General features: G+C 42.1%; 2 protein-coding genes across 7 annotated transcripts; both read right to left on the bottom strand.

The window, feature by feature from the left end:
• Positions 1–398: 398 nt before the first annotated feature.
• On the bottom strand, positions 399–7,602 carry zgc:77486 (zf-A20 domain-containing protein). 5 transcript variants are annotated; one of them, XM_010871781.5, is made up of 7 exons: positions 7,194–7,373; positions 6,042–6,252; positions 5,459–5,576; positions 5,137–5,264; positions 4,681–4,788; positions 4,112–4,199; positions 3,778–3,869 (listed from the first exon to the last, which is right to left on the bottom strand). In XM_010871781.5, the coding sequence occupies exons 1-6, from the start codon at positions 7,221–7,223 to the stop codon at positions 4,129–4,131; spliced, it is 666 nt and encodes a 221-aa protein (XP_010870083.3). In that variant the 5' UTR covers positions 7,224–7,373; the 3' UTR covers positions 3,778–3,869; positions 4,112–4,128. The 5 variants fall into 5 exon arrangements, with proteins under 5 accessions (XP_010870084.1, XP_010870082.3, XP_010870079.3 ...); XM_010871782.5 differs by lacking the exons at positions 4,112–4,199; positions 7,194–7,373 and adding an exon at positions 7,461–7,602 and having other exon boundaries at positions 399–3,869; XM_010871780.5 differs by lacking the exon at positions 4,112–4,199 and having other exon boundaries at positions 399–3,869; positions 6,051–6,252; positions 7,194–7,371.
• A 158-nt stretch (positions 7,603–7,760) lies between these two features.
• Positions 7,761–16,189, bottom strand: plin3 (perilipin 3). Of its 2 annotated transcripts, none has more exons than XM_010871775.3 (8): positions 16,044–16,189; positions 11,692–11,774; positions 11,201–11,396; positions 11,023–11,102; positions 10,591–10,888; positions 10,023–10,387; positions 9,722–9,940; positions 7,761–8,977 (listed from the first exon to the last, which is right to left on the bottom strand). In XM_010871775.3, the coding sequence occupies exons 2-8, from the start codon at positions 11,758–11,760 to the stop codon at positions 8,843–8,845; spliced, it is 1,362 nt and encodes a 453-aa protein (XP_010870077.2). In that variant the 5' UTR covers positions 11,761–11,774; positions 16,044–16,189; the 3' UTR covers positions 7,761–8,842. The 2 variants fall into 2 exon arrangements, with proteins under 2 accessions (XP_010870077.2, XP_010870078.2); XM_010871776.3 differs by lacking the exon at positions 16,044–16,189 and adding an exon at positions 11,868–11,907.
• Positions 16,190–16,494: the final 305 nt, after the last annotated feature.

Below are 16,494 nucleotides of genomic sequence, written 5' to 3'. Positions count from 1 at the left end.
TATTACACTGTTCGACTAAACAGTAGGTACTCAACCAGCACAGATGCTGAGAGCACATTCTTTGAGCTATAGAAACCATACCAATAGATACCCCCATTGGAGACATTTCAAGCCAGCTGCAGAGTAAGCTTATAGTGCAATCTTAATTCTGTTAAGACTTACAGGCTTCAACCTACCGGAGGAATTGGTAGAACACAAGATAAGCCAACTCAGTTCGACATCCTGTCACCTTCAAACAGTGCTTAGCCAATTTGCACTGCCCTATACGAAACCCTGGGGCAATGTCAGTATGTTGTAAACTGAAAAACTCCTAACCGCAATGACTCCACTGCAAGGGAATTTAACCACCCATGTACTTGTGAACCTTAAGCTGCACAAATAAATACAAAAAGACAGAGTACATTTAAAATAAACTTTGTGATTTTATTGTTTTATACTTACTCTTCTTACACATCATACAATCCTAAATTTTAAAAGAACAAAAAATAAAAACATCTGGTTGTCTCTGGGGGAATGGTGCACCAATGGACTAAACTGCTCATTTGCAATTTCCTGCAGCACACATCAACACGTAACATTCTGGAGATCAATTATTGTCCATTCCATGATTTCTTACATCACTGGTATGAGCATACTTGGGTCTTCCATGGGAACTCTGTCATGCTGACAAAGAATATTGCCAGATATGGTCACTCAATACCTATTTTTTATCACGTATCAGAAGCTTTGTAGTAATGATCGAAAGATGAGGACAATGATTATGTGAAGGTGTGCTAAAAAAAAAACTCATGACATCAAAGTAGTAAATGTGCAACAGATTGTAGTGGATGTTTTTGTAACAAAATCACATCACTGATTCTGATCCGGTTAAGGTCATCCATTTACATAAAATAACAGTGATTCAACAGATCTGTTTAGCTGAAAGTATACACCCGCTGAGATTTGGAGTGGTAAATTCCAGAGCCAAGAATCACTTGATAACCATGACAGTTTGGTTACATTCAAACTGCTCACCCTTCAACATTCTGGGGTAGAATAGGTAGACGATCAACCTGTGAAACATCCCAATTTCAAAGAAGACAAGCGGACTCCCTAGAAAAAAGGAATTGCTGCGCAATTTTAAAGCTAGTTCACGGCATACTTTTAATACTGAAATATCCTGGGGGGGGGGGCTACAACAAAGTATGTTTTTCTATCTCAGACAGGCTGGTCCTACTTTATCATTAATCACATCTCAGGTGCTTCTTTAACATAGTATCACAGGCACTGCACCAACCTACTTAGATTAAAATGGTGCGTACATGTGTGAACCCCTTTCAAATGAGAATCCAGAGGGCTGAGTGCAGGGCTCAGCTCAGACAACCTAGCATGCCAAGACTGAGCTACATAAACCTATCCCTCTCTAAGACCTTTAACTGGCAACACTACAGACTAGTGCTCCAATCACAAATCCAGGTTATTTCCTGTTTATAGAAAAGAGCTCATTCAGTTCAGAATTTCTCACAAAGGGGCCTCTTTGGTGTTTACGGTCTGCTTTTTCCACCAAATCATATTTTTCCAATAACATCCACTACATTATGATAAAGGTTTATGAAAAAAAAAAAAGCATGAACATGGAAATCACTGAGTCACCCAACAATGCAAAACATGAGGACGATGTGCCTCAAATTGCTGTGCCACAAACTAGTGTGACCAATCTTCAAAATAACCAGTATCAAGGCCCTTGCTAAAGAATGAACTAGTTAGTATCAGTATTTGGGAAAATAGGGTGTTTGACTGATGAGTCACAAAATCTGCGGGCAATCAGACAGAACTCGAAAGTAACTTGGCCTGACACTCAAGGATAAATATGGAATTTAGGGTAATGTCATCACTTCGTCTAAACTCAACCCTCTTCCAAGACAGGAATTACCTGTGAAAATAAAATCATACAAAAACAAAGCAGTGTCACAGCACTTCTTTCATTAGGGTAGTTATGAATAGCACTGGTATACACACACTAATATTTTACCCTTTTATCCCCAACTTGTTACCTGGTGACATTCTACATAAGATTATACTATATGAATATCAGCCACATTGTATTTACATTTAAAAACACAGTAGAGTCCCATTAACTTGTACCTCAGCTAGTCGAGGTTCCAGTAAACGTGTTGCCATGCATTGTGCTAATGCTGTGTGTCTTAACGTTCTTGCTCATTTATCATCAGTGCAGTCCTTTGAAATAAACAGGGTTATTCATCTGACTGCACATGCATGCACACATTGAGCTTCATGGAAGAAGCTAGCTAGAAGCGTCTTCAAAAAAGAGGACATCATAAAGCACAGCACGCAACTGTCATTCTTAAGTATTGTGACAATTCACTTGAGCTGAGAAATGTCACCATGGAGACTAATTGCCAACCAGTTCAATTACCATTCAACACAGTGGTCTGCTGGTGGTTAAGGACCAGGAGGCTTACTGTGTATGATCTCTGGAACAGAATCATTGTTTAAGAACATCATGACTACATTGTCATGCCTGCACAGACAAGACGTTGTATTCTCTGTAGCAAACCCACAAAAAAAACAAATTAATCTAAACTAAATAGTTGGACGCTGAGGAAAATGTAGGTTCATTTGCACATTCAATATTCTTGTGCTCTGCATTTGACACTATTAATTGTGCTTTGTTTCCAAATTAATGTACATTTCCGACACAGTCCTAATCTGAACCTATTAACAGGACTCTAGTCCAACACATCAGGTGGTCCCCCCCCCCCCCCGTTTACATAATCAGTTGGAAATGCTTAAACAGAATTGAAAAGTTAACTACAAATTGAATGATTTGCTGACATGCTGCCAATCCTCCAGTACAAACCAACCAAATGATGATAAAAAAATAATAAATAGAATGCAATCACACAATCCAAGCTAACTACAATATATTAATATAGATCTTCTGACATCATACGCTCATTAAAACAGAAAAGGAAGGAAAAAATATAACGCAATCACTCCGTTATGTCAAGGCTCTGAATATCCCCCACCCCACCCCTCCAACAACTGTTCATGCACCCTACATCATTATGATAAGTCAATATATCAAAGTGAAACATTTCTTGAAAATGCAGACTTGGAAGTTTGACATGTTGGGAACTGTTCACCCAAGGGTCAGAGGGGAAAAATTAAATGCTGAAATCTGACACAAAATCTGGACAGGTTTTTTACTCTGGGAGTAAATTGAAGCCCTCAAAAGATCTTGCTGATAAAACCGAAACTCCCGAATATGGATCCTTATTTGACCTCCCCGAGGTCCCATCTGAGCTGTGGCATAATCTTAAAACAGCTTAACTTTATCTCATTTCAACTACCTCACAGGGGTAATATAAAAATAAACTCCCAAGTCCTCCCAGGTTAAGAAACAATAAAACTGGTAAAAATTAAAAATGTCTTCCTCTCCACAGCAGACTAATGCTTACCAAACCCTACTACAACTCCCTGACTCTCAAGCAAAACACACACACCATTTCCCCACACAAGCATTCACACATTCACACTCAAGAGGTCACTCCAGGAGAGAGAGGGAGGTGCCAATAAAGGGAGCGGCTGGACAAGGGGTGTGGCACTTCCGCCCACCCACCGTATCCTACCATGAACAAATGAAGCCATTTTATCTGGTATTATTCCATGTTCCACCGCTGTTCCAAATGTGCATGTCAGAGATTTTCAATTCAGTCCTCATAACTTCTGGATCTTCTCAGCCACCACAATAGGATTTTCCTTGCGTATGCGGGCCGCAGCAGCACCTCGATAGTCGTAGGGACAGTCATGTTTGTCCGAGTAGCGGTGAATGGCGCAGAACAGGTTACCACAACGGCAATCAAAGCCTAGTGAGTGAGGAGATGCACCAAGTTAACAGCCAACCACGTATACGTCTCCAGTCTTCAAGGTCAGTTTAGACTAACTAGACCAAGATGGTAGCATGACATATGTAGAACCAGTATGCTTGCTTAGAGTGTGGTGAGCAAAAGGCTCTTCCAAGAGTGTTGTGAAGCAGGCCAACACTCTGGTAGAGTGCAAGCCAGCAGTACACTGTGAAATGCTGTGGAGCGTGAAATGCACCACTAACCTGCAGTATGTTGCTCTCTACACCAACAGCAATGTGATAGGTGGACTACCTTCATACAACAAGCTGTAGCCTACATTTGGAATATGCACTAAGATGCACATATTAAAAAACAAATGTAAGAGATTTAGTTAAAACACATTCAGAGGAATTTTTAAGGTTCAGTCTTGAGGTCTCCTCTGTATTTTCTGTGTTTTCTTAAATAGGATGTTCTGGTATTCAAAGAGGCATGGAGATCAATCATGTCCAAATCAGATAAAATTTCGTTTGAGTAGCAGATTTAATAATTTCCCTGAATAAACTACACGTTGAAAAATATGAAGTCAAAGCTTCAATAGAGCAGTAACATCAGAGCTATTTCTGTTTCAAATATCTATCTGACTAACTAATAAGCCCTGTGTGCTTCCATTTCCCCAGGGGTAAAGAATGCCAGTCTGAATTTTAAACACCTAAAAGCTAATTCAGAAAAGACTGCTTTGCACTCAAGCTCAATCCCCCATAAAGCCTTTGAACTCAGCAGTAGCCAACATCAGCGCCAGCCAATGTGCCCACTGAGACCTTTTCTGTCTTACCCGTAAGGCCTACTTTCTTCCGGCAGGTGAAGCATCGTTTTTTCTTCTTGTTTTTGTCAGGGGTCTGATCGCCATCAGAAGAGGCCGGTGCTGCCTCCCCGACTGGTCCTGTTAAAATACAACACATGGTTGAGCCTCAATCAGAACTCTCTCATATATTATCAAATCAGTCAATTTCATAAAGCTTGTTTCACATCAGCAGTAACAAACTGTTTAGAGATACCTAGCCATAAACTCCAAAGAGCAAGCAATAAGATGTTGACACACAGTAGCTGAGAACCCCCTCAAAAGGTCAGGTGCTAGGATTAAACCGAGAGAGGAACCAGGCACAGTGGGTGGCCTGTCACTTCCTGTCTGTGCCGGTTGGAGATGAGAGTACATGACCTAGGCTGTGGCCCTTAGGTGGCTGCAGTGTAGATAAGCATTACAATACAAGCGGTTTTCGGTTGTTCTAACCTGTGCTTTTGGATGTCCCCTCCTCTTCTTCCTCATCCCCATCCGCCCGGTCTGAGTCAGTGGCTCCAGCATCCTGAGAGATACTCATGGCTGTCATCTGCTGGGTTACTGGGCTGGGTGAGCTGGGACTGGAGACACACAGAGACCAATAATGAGTTGAGCAACTGAAACCATAATCCAATATTCAGCCTAGGAGGAAGACTAGGGAAATCCAAAACAATAATAAACAAAAGCCCCGAGCAACAGCTTACTGTCAATTTAATGGATTCCATTTAGCAGTCTGTTTTTGTTTGCAGAGACTGCTGATTCTCTGTCAGCATACCTGGATGTCCTTTCCTCGGGCGGAGTGACCCCTTCTGTGCTATGTTCCGACGTTACGGTCTCTACTGACACACCAGCTCCTCCCGGGGACCCCACCACCGGCGACGACGCTGCCGAGCCTGTGGAAAAACCAAACATTTGTGTAAACAACAAACCTAACACAGCAGATGTTAAAAACACCTGGAACTAAATCCCCCACATACTGGACTTGACAAGATTAATAAAAAATAAATAAACCAACAGTTGGGGAAGATTCTCCTCTGTGCAGCAGTTTAGGTGGCATGGCACCTTGTTAACACCCAAAACCAGAAGTCACATCACAGACTCTTTCCAGTTCACCTGAAAACCAATATTTCTGCTTGCTGGTGACCCTGAACAAATTGTACCCCCCAGTTGAAAATGAATGACATATGCCACATGCTATTGATTACCTATATGGCTTCAATGAATAATTAAGTGTTTAATGAACTGATATATCACTCTCTTGCTTTATAATGCCAAGGTTGTGGGATTACTACCTCATTCTCCAGCCCCTTTTAGCACCCCGCCCACCCACCTTATTGGTCCCTCTCCCATCTTCCTACCTTTCTCACCTGGGGGGCTGGAACGGCCCCCTCCCTGTTGTCTCTGCAGGTGTTCCTTGTAGCAGACCGAGCACATGCCGTTGGTGCGGGGATTACCATAGAAACCGCAGCCCATAGTGCAAAGCATTGGCACCTGCGTCTGATTGGTCTCCTGAGCCATGCTCTCTGACAGGGGGGGGAGGGGGGGTAAGGGGGATGGGAGTGGATATTCCTGAAAATGGGGTTGAAGAGTTAGTCAAACTAATGCCCATTTGTTTACATGAAAATGTCTACAGAGCTAAAAGAGCTTGGAGACTGGCATTGGAGCAGGAGAGCAGTTCTTAGTGTTAGTGATTCTGCTAGGAGTAAGTGTGAATGGTTGATATTGGTTTAGTTTATTAGATGTGATTCTGACATGTCTAGTATTGGTGATGACTGATGCCTGTTGTTAGATTCAATGAAGTGGAAATACAGTTTTGTTACAAGCAGGGAGGCTACCCGAACCAGAGGCTACACAGATTCTGTTAAATTTTGGAATACACCCATAGCTTTCAAAACTCAAAACGAATTTGTTAACTTCACTTGAATGGTCGATAGTTAACCAGTAGCAAGATATCGCAACACTACACATAAAATATAAAACAAGAGATCATCACCACCAAAATCAAAAGACAACAAATACAGGGGGACATTTTACAAATCTCTGGTCCTGCCTGAACGGAAAAAACATCATAAAACTGTCTGGACGTGGCATTTGTCAAAGTATCTGTAGTGTATACACAGAAAAAGTTTTGGTACAATCTAAAAAAATATATACATTCGGCCAAGTTCAGGCAACAACAAGGTTAGAAAGCGTAAATTTAATTGTAGCGCCTTCAATTGTTTTAGTCGGGACAAGAAAACTAGAAAAAAATACGTTTCTTTCTGAATTTCCTTACCAACCAGACCTAAGACAACAAAACACTGGCTGGCTAGCTAATAAACTAGTCCTGGTAACTACAGTTAATTGTCGTCACCTACAGTACTGTAGCTAGCTGAGTCTGGTTTGTCCGCAGTCGAAAACAATTGCGTCCTCTGCTCATCTCAAAAGCAAACAACATTAGCCTACACTAGTTGTAGAGAGGCTATAATAACGACATCAATGTTCCTACACTTAAACACTCATAAACTTACCTGGGAAACTACGTAACTCAAACGTAGCATTGCTATCTATTACATTTATTACGACTTTGTTCTCGCACAAGTGGCAAAAACGAACGTTAAAGTAGAAGCTAATGTTAACGTCGTTAGCTAGCATGCACTTAGCCTGGCTAACGCGTTAGCATGAAGGCAGCGCTAACCTAGTGGGAAAGAACGCATCTAACCGCGTGATACAGGACTGAATTGGTTTACATTATCGAAACATTTTAATTTAAAAAAAGAAAAACGTCAAAGCAGTACCTGAAACACGAAGTGCTGAAAGGTGTCGACGACCTTGGTCTCCAAAAATATTCAAGTAATCTGTCCCTTTTCGTGCGCACGGCCTCCTAACCAGCGCTAGCTCCCGACATTCGAAACGATCGTGACGTCATTCGAAGCAACAGCAGCATTATTTTTCTCACGTATAATAATGTCCCTATTGTAAATAAAAAATAATATTACAGAAATAAGGGTGATTCATTTTAAACATGCCTGCTAACAAGTCGTCTCATATCAAGCATTGCTATCAATATCAGTTACGAAAAGAGTCTGAAAAATATACAGGTTTTTAAGGTTATTGTTTATTTATTGGGTAACGACTTCAGAATAACAGCAAACCACCGTTCTGGATATTTTCACATACAGCAGTGAGGTCAGTCAAATGTCACACAAATGTCCAGAACGACTATTATACATTATAAAGGATTAAAGATCAGTTATAAATGGAGATTTTAGTGTTACAGAAAAAAAAAATGTGTAAATGGTTCCTCAATATCCAGAGGCTAGTGTGATAAAGTGCACATATGTATTTTAGGGGTCCATCCACTTCTGGAGGATCTACAACAGCATTGTGACTTCCATAAAGAGTATGCACTATGTCGTGATTAGCATATATTGGGGTCTCAAAGGTGTGTATGTAAGCATAGAAAGTTAGAAAGTCACAGGCTCTTCACTCAAATGTGCTTTCACATCCAGCCACATCACAAATTGCTCAACACAAAGAAGACAAAAGACTGGGGTGTTTCAACCCTCCATTTCAGAGGACTGAGAGCCTGTTTTCTTACAGGATCCAAAAGACTGACCATTGGAATGTGTATTTGGAAAACACTTTATTAGGTCTCTACCCCAAACCTCTAAAGCCATATACTATTTACGGATGTATAATCTCTGTATCTGTTCAGAATGAACTCTACTATACTAAGGGTTTTATTTAATAAACAATAAACAAGAACACCAACTATGACTTTCACTATTGGGTCAACTTTCACTATGATGTGACCCATCTTAAATCATTCTGATTTATTATCTCTTAGTTTTATAATTTAATTGAATCTTTCATTTTACAACATTAAGTAAAACTATTTGCCTATTTCATTTAATGCTTGATATCGGCATATAATCGATTCATATTGCTAGCTTGCACAGCTTAACACATTATGTGTCACATATCATCTTAAATAAACAAAAAAATTGTTACACCAGAAAACACACAATTTACTGCAATGTATACAAATATGCAAATGTCAGATATGTTAATATTAAGGCCTGGGTCAAAAAGCTGAATAAAAGCAAAAGCCTTTTTGGTGTAATCAACTTCTTGGTCCAGTTCCTTCTCCGTCCTGTTCCTTGCACCAACCCGAGATTTAAGGACCCCCCTTATCCACTGTATGCCCACCCTCCCCCTTTTCTTTGATCTGAGGAGCAAATGGTCCCACTAGCCAGTTGAGAGGAGTGTTGTTGAGCAGATACTCCATGACACCATCCAAAGAATGTCGCACCTGTAAACATTAAAATGTATCAATAAACAGAAAAAACTTCATTATTACTTATATTGTACATTAAAGCAATCACCAAATTAAATAACACAACCCATAAGGAATAGCATTCATACACCATGACATGCATTCTACAAGTGTTTGGAACTCTATTGGAGGGATTTTAAACCATTTCTCCAGAAGATTGTTTTTTTTGGTTGTTGTATACAACATTGTCTGGGGCACTGCTCCAGAATCACCAATATATGACCATTTGGGTTAAGATTACCAGTATCACATTAGCTACATTTCCAAGTGAAACATCAGCAAGTTGAGCAGTCGCAGTCACTAAAGATTCTCCCAAACGTGCCCCATCAATCACTTCTCAAAATCACTGAGATATCTTATCTATATATGACCCGAACCATGATGTATTTTCCATTGATTAAACTCAGGAAGCATACCTGTGCAGAAGCTTTCAAAATACTTTGTATCCCTCCTTAACTAAATTTTTTTACATTTTGGCAGTTAATCTATAAAATGTTCCATCTGAAATACTGAAATTGAATAAATAATTAAAATCGAGCAGATGGTGAATAGACACAGGAGATACCTGATTAAGACTCCTCGCTGTGAAACCTTTTTTTTAAACATTTTGGCAGTTATCTATAAAATGTGCTAGCTGAAATACTGAAATGGATTGAATAATTAGAAACCAGCAGATGGTGAACAGACACAGGAGAAATGGAACAACAGAGTTTGGTCTACCTGTGTTAGATGGTGACGAGTCTGCTCAAGGAGAGGTGGTGTGAGGTTGCTAGTGTTGCCCAGGGAAGAGTGCAGCTCTTCAGCTGCTCTCCTTGCGTTTGCCAGATGGTCCTGGACCGCAGTGGGTAACCCCTGGGCACTGGACACCACGCCAGAGCATGCAGACCGCAACTGGTCACTGAGACCATGCACCATTGACAGGGTTTGCCACTCCAACTGCTACATAAACAATTACATCATGTTACCTGTGGATGATTCACATGGCTACTTGGCCAGAACAGACTAATTCTTGACTCCCTACCTCAGTTTGATCAACGGGACCAGGACCATCCACCGCTCTGGTCTCTACCTCTCCATCTTTAACTGTAGGCTGTTTCTCCTGCCACTCCTTCCAGCGCTGAAGCAGCTGTTCTGGTGCCCCTCCCAACTGTTGGTTGGCAGTAGCCAGGGTGGAGCGGGCCTTCTCTAGCAGGTCCAGAGTGGTGCTGATCTGGGTGATGGTGGCGTATGTGGTGTCTCTGGCATGCCGGGCTTTCACTAGGGACTGCTCCAGAGCCCACTCCTGCACCTTGGAGGACAACTTGCCCAGACGGACAAAGTAGCTGGGGCTAGAGCCCACTACAGGTGCAGTACCCACCTCACCCGTTGCAGGCTCAGCTAAAGCAGCTGTATGAGGAAACGGAAAGATTATCTATGAGAGATCAAACACACTGATTACTGTTTCACCCGGTCTACAAATAAATGAAATCCCTATCCTGCACCACTAGACCTGACTTAGCAGCTCCCCCAACAGGTATTGGTTCAATTCCATTTCAGTACAGTCAATTCAGCAGTTATTTGCACCACTCCTCATTCATACTCATACTGACCCAGCTCTCTTTCACTGAGAGGCAGATTCTGGTCCACCCAGTTCTCAGAGTGGCTAAGGGCCAGGCCCACCCCACTGCTGACAATCTGGCCGACACCGGTGGCCATGAATGAATTGAACCATCCACTGGCTGCCGCTTGAGTCATCTCCACACCCCCAGACACCGCTGCCATCAAAGCCCCAGCCACTGTCTCCTTGGCCCCAGCCACGGCCCCAGAAACAGACTCCGTGGCTCCAGCCATGGCATCCTTTGCCCCGCTCACAGACTGGTACATCATGCCCACTGTGTCTGAAACCAGCTGAGGGAGTTGAAATTAAGCCAATTAAGAAGGTGGTCTTAATGTAGAATATGAGTTATTATATCAGATAAAGTATTGATTTTGGGACTTCGCTCGAATTTAATGCACGAGGAAGATGGGCTGACTACTCTCACCTTGTCAGCTGGCTGCTGGAGGATTGGCAGGTTCTCCACCTTGTCCAATCCCATCATGGCATATTGATTCACAATAGCAACTGCAAACAAACTGCAAGTCATTAATACCTAAAAGAATGAGTCACTAAACACGTATAGTTTTTGGGATCATCTATAGGTACCGCGCATTGAAACTCACTCTGTGGCTCCAGTTTGTCCAGGAGCGGCTTGGAGCCAGAGGTGGCAGCTGCCCCCAGGGTGCGGACCCCGCTCTCTGCAGCATCCATGACCCCCTTCAGGAGAGGCACGCTGTCCTTAGTGCTGCTGTAGGCATTGGACACTATCCCGCACGTAGAGCTCACCAGGGGTAGGCTGCCAACACGGGACACCACACTCTGGGAACAAAGCACTTAAATGTTAGGATTTAGTCAAGGTTCAAAGTGGAAACAAACACTGTGCTCCCCCTTATCGGCGATCACATTTCTATGTTGCATACTTTTAGCTTTGCACTGATCACTGTATTTCTCAACTGCTCTGTGTGTGATGGTGTGTGCACATTTTACTTGAGCATTTGTGTAGTTCCAATTGCTTCATTTTGTGAAGCAATTTGTGAAGCAATTGTGCCTATACTCTCAATCGGAACAGTAGATGGTAATTTGAAACTACTGTATCAGTAATGGTGCTCCTCACCTGCTGGTCTTCAGGAGCTGGCTGGGCTGTGGATGGACTGGGCTCATGAGTTTTACTGCTGTCTGCCATAGTGCAGGACGTTTCTGTGAAAGAGGGGGCAAGAAAAATTAAATCTTTGTACAGCGGGGAGAACAAGTATTTAATACACTGCCGATGTTGCAGGTTTTCCTACTTACAAAGCATGTAGAGGTCTGTAACTTTTATCATAGGTACACTTCAACTGTGAGTGACGGAATCTAAAACAAAAATCTAGAAAATCACATTGTATGATCTTTAAATAATGAATTTGCATTTTATTGCATGAAATAAGTATTTGATCACCTACCAACCAGTAAGAATTCCGGCTCTCACAGACCTGTTAGTTTTTCTTTAAGAAGCCCTCCTGTTCTCCACTCATTACCTGTATTAACTGCACCGGTTTAAACTCATTACCTGTATAAAAGACACTTGTCCACACACTCAATCAAACAGACTCCAACCTCTCCACAATGGCCAAGACCAGAGAGCTGTGTAAGGACATCAGGGATAAAGTTGTAGAACTGCACAAGGCTGGGATGGGCTACAGGACAATAGGCAAGCAGCTTGGTGAGAAGGCAACAACCGTTGGCGCAATTATTACAAAATGGAAGAAGTTCAAGATGGCTGTCAATCTCCCTCGGTCTGGGGCTCCATGCAAGATCTCACCTCGTGGGGCATCAATGATTATGAGGAAGGTGAGGGATCAGCCCAGAACTACCCGGCAGGACCTGGTCAATGACCTGAAGATAGCTGGGACCACAGTCTCAAAGAAAACCATTAGTAACACACCATGGTCATGGATTAAAATCCTGCAGCGCACGCAAGGTCCCCCTGCTCAAGCCAGCGCATGTCCAGGCCCGTCTGAAGTTTGCCAATGACCATCTGGATGATCCAGAGGAGGAATGGGAGAAGGTCATGTGGTCTGATGAGGCAAAAATAGAGCTTTTTGGTCTAAATTCCACTCGCCGTGTTTGGAGGAAGAAGAAGGATGAGTACAACCCCAAGAAGACCATCCCAACCGTGAAGCATGGAGGTGGAAACATCATTCTTTGGGGATGCTTTTCTGCAAAGGGGACAGGACGACTGCACCATATTGAGGGGAGGATGGATGGGGACATGTATCGCGAGATCTTGGCCAACAACCTCCTTCCCCCAGTAAGAGCACTGAAGATGGGTCGTGGCTGGGTCTTCCAGCATGACAACGACCCGAAACACACAACCAGGACAACTAAGGAGTGGCTCTGTAAGAAGCATCTCAAGGTCCTAGAGTGGCCTAGCCAGTCTCCAGACCTGAACCCAATAGAAAATCTTTGGAGGGAGCTGAAAGTCCGTATTGCCCAGTGACAGCCCCGAAACCTGAAGGATCTGGAGAAGGTCTGTATGGAGGAGTGGGCCAAAATCCCTGCTGCAGAGTGTGCAAACTTGGTCAAGAACTACAGGAAACATATGATCTCTGTAATTGCAAACAAAGCTTTCTGTACCAAATATTAAGTTCTGCTTTTCTGATGTATCAAATACTTCTGTCATGCAATAAAATGCAAATTAATTCTTAAGAAATCATACAATGTGATTTTCTGGATTTTTGTTTTAGATTCCATCACTCACAGTTGATGAGTACCTATGATAAAAATTACAGACTTTGTAATTGGGAAAACCTGCAAAATCAGCAGTGTATCAAATACTTGTTCTCCCCACTATGTATCATTTTTATATTAGTCCATTATGAATAAGCATTCTTTACATATTAATGATCACACATTAACAGTGTGTTAAAATGGACGCAGTTATTTCATACTTTAATATACTTATAATACATGATTAGAAATAATTTATACTCAGATGATGAATTCTGTTAAACAGTACTCTAAAGTGCAAGGAAAAAGTAAAAGAATGTAATTCATGTACAGGTATAGTTAAAAATAAATTAATTAATAAAAAAGGGACACTGAAAACCTACAGTATGGCATAATCTTCCAATTTACCAAGGGGAATGGCATCTTACCCCGCTGGCAGAAAAACACATTTAATTAAATAACAACAAAAAAGTCTACACTCAACTTTCCTTTAACATTTATTTCACCACTAAGCATGGCCATCTCCACATACACAATCCTTTCCAAACTTTGATTTTTTGAGTCAGCAATTAGACATTGATCTTAAGTGGGAGGGTGTCTTCCCCTAGTTGCTTACAACCACTGACTAGAAGATATTCTCATGCACTGTGAAACCACTAGAGCAAAGTCTATGTTCCTCATATCTGATAACAGGCAAGATAAAAAAATATTATAGCAAGATATTCTTATTACTACAAGCTTTGCTCTTGCAGTCATGATTAAAATTACATTCATACTGCTACTAATATTAAACAACAGTTGGGTGAGAAAATACACAATCTGGTTAGATCTACACCCTGAGTCAACAACATCCTTCTTGTCTGGGCTGGCCAAACCTGTTGGCGAGAAAACCTACAGGACAGTACATCAGCAGCCCTGATGGTAGACACTCTGGATTACAGGAACAATTAGGGTTAACAGCGTTGCTCAGAGGCACTACTATATAATTTGTACCATGTCAGCTGGTGGATAGATCAGATTTGTTACCTGGCCCAACATTCTTAGCCTCTAAGTTGTCCATTTTTGAGACAATATCACCAAATTTCTATCAGACTATTAAAGCTATTGAGAAAATCATTCAAGGCACTAAATGTGGTAGAATGAACAAAAGGGTACACTTATTCTAAAAACCCTTGTGTCAAAATTAAAATGGGCCCCGCAGAGTTATTTCTGTTTACATCTTTACCTCGGTAGTGGAGCACAACTACTGTGAAAACTTTGGATATGAACATAACTTGCTCATTAGCAATGATGAATACAATCACGCCGGATAAGGTCCAGCAGATGCAAAACAGCTGGGATCCTGACCTCCTGTGCTGTAAGTACCCATCAAACACCTGCGCTCACAGATTTCAGGGCCACTCGTCACTGCCCCTCCAACGTTGTGGGGCCTGAAAGAAGTGGCACTATGTTCCTTCCCTCGGGGAACAAAGGTTATATTCATAATCAAAAGGTTCCCTTTTGTTCGGTTATTTCAGTGTTGGCCGTGAATCCACCCTTTGCAGCATCAGGCCTTAAAACACAGGAAAGCCAGCACATCTGCAACTGTGTTATTGACCGCATGAATGCCCCCAACCTCGCACCAAGTGTCAAAGGTCTACCAATAACATGCATAGAGGGGCAAACCGCAGAAATGAAGGAATGCTGAGGGGTGGGGGGGGCATCACCGAACCGATCTGTGTCACACACCTGTGGAAGACTGACAACCCACAATGGTAACCAGGCACGTTTCTGAGGCCAAAAGCACCAAAGAAGAGGTCAAATAAATTGGATGGGGCCAAGGATGTCATCGACACATGCCTTGACCATAACTGCGGCCCAAGAGGACAACCCTTCCAGGGGCTGGTTCACCCGCTCTGCTGCTCCTCCAGGCAGGCATAGGTTGGTTAATCAACGTATAGCCGAAAACAGCCAAGTGGGGGAAATGGGCCCACCCAACAGGCTCCTTGAGGCTTGTCAGGCTCAAGGAGACACAACCAAGACTACCGAACGCCCCACAATACAGGAACCAATGACTGCCTACTATTTCCAAAAGCCAAATACACCCACCATTCAACACAACCAGAACCAGGACAAGAGAACACAAACACCAAACTAGCAAAAGCAGGCGCATGATTTCCCTACCACAGAAGTGCACATGATGAGCGTAAAAATCTGTGAGCACTGGTATTCCGCTGGGCACCTGCTGGGTATAAACGGAGTGCTTTGAATCCTGAATGCTGACTGGGTAATAGCCTTGGTATATGACACAAATATTTTTGTAATAATGCACGAGGGGAAGTGGTACATGGTCAAAATACCACAAAACCTGAGATTCCTTATTGCGACAAATTATTTTAGCTGCATGTGTAGGCATTGAGGGGGCAACATTAAAAAAGACCGTAAGATTTTTTTGAAATACTGGGGCATAGTTCAGCTGAACGTTCCCCCAAGAGACGTCCTAAGTTTCAACAACTGTAATATGATCAGCTTCTCTGGTTCACAAGTCGTTAGCTTGATTAAAACACGAAACTTTTTTTCTTAAGACTTTTGCCAGATACCCCAAATTGGTCGTAAGCAGACATATCAGGGCAGTTGAAGCAAGCCAAAGAAAGTCAAAGACGATACTAACAACAAGGTTAAACAGCACACGATATTAGCTATGAAGTTATGCGATGTACATCGGAGAAGAAGCATTACTAAAAAATAAAATAAAAATACTCTTAAAAATGTGTCACTCACCCCACTGAGATTGCTTAAACTCCTATTCCCCGCTGACTGCTAAGTTCGTTTTTGTGTCCCAGTTCCTCTTTAAAACACCACTGCAACACATAAAAGGCTAAGCAAAGGCGGAGTTGTATAACTCTTCAAGAAAGTTAACCAATCACGGTACGTAGAAACAAAACTACCAGAAACTGGTAGTAGCTCGCCTCTTCAAGCACGGAACCCAGTATGAACCACGCCCACTAAGCCAAGAAATTACGGAGACTGGATGTGGAATACTGGAATCATAAAACCTACAGATTTGATTGAATATTCTCATTACGGATCGATTTTAGTTTAATTTAATTCTAATTCAATCGTATATTGACATACAAAGAAGATATTCTTCACAGTTAGAGTGTTAAAAAACCGGAATAGCCGTAATTCTGAAACATTTCACATGCAAGGCGCTGTTTGCTATCAGAAAATA

The sequence above is a fragment of the Esox lucius genome, chromosome 8 (assembly GCF_011004845.1).
Source record: "Esox lucius isolate fEsoLuc1 chromosome 8, fEsoLuc1.pri, whole genome shotgun sequence".
Classification (NCBI taxonomy): Eukaryota; Metazoa; Chordata; class Actinopteri; order Esociformes; family Esocidae; genus Esox; species Esox lucius.
The sequence above is the reverse complement of the archived record's forward strand: the minus strand, read 5'-3'. Positions and strand labels throughout refer to the sequence as shown.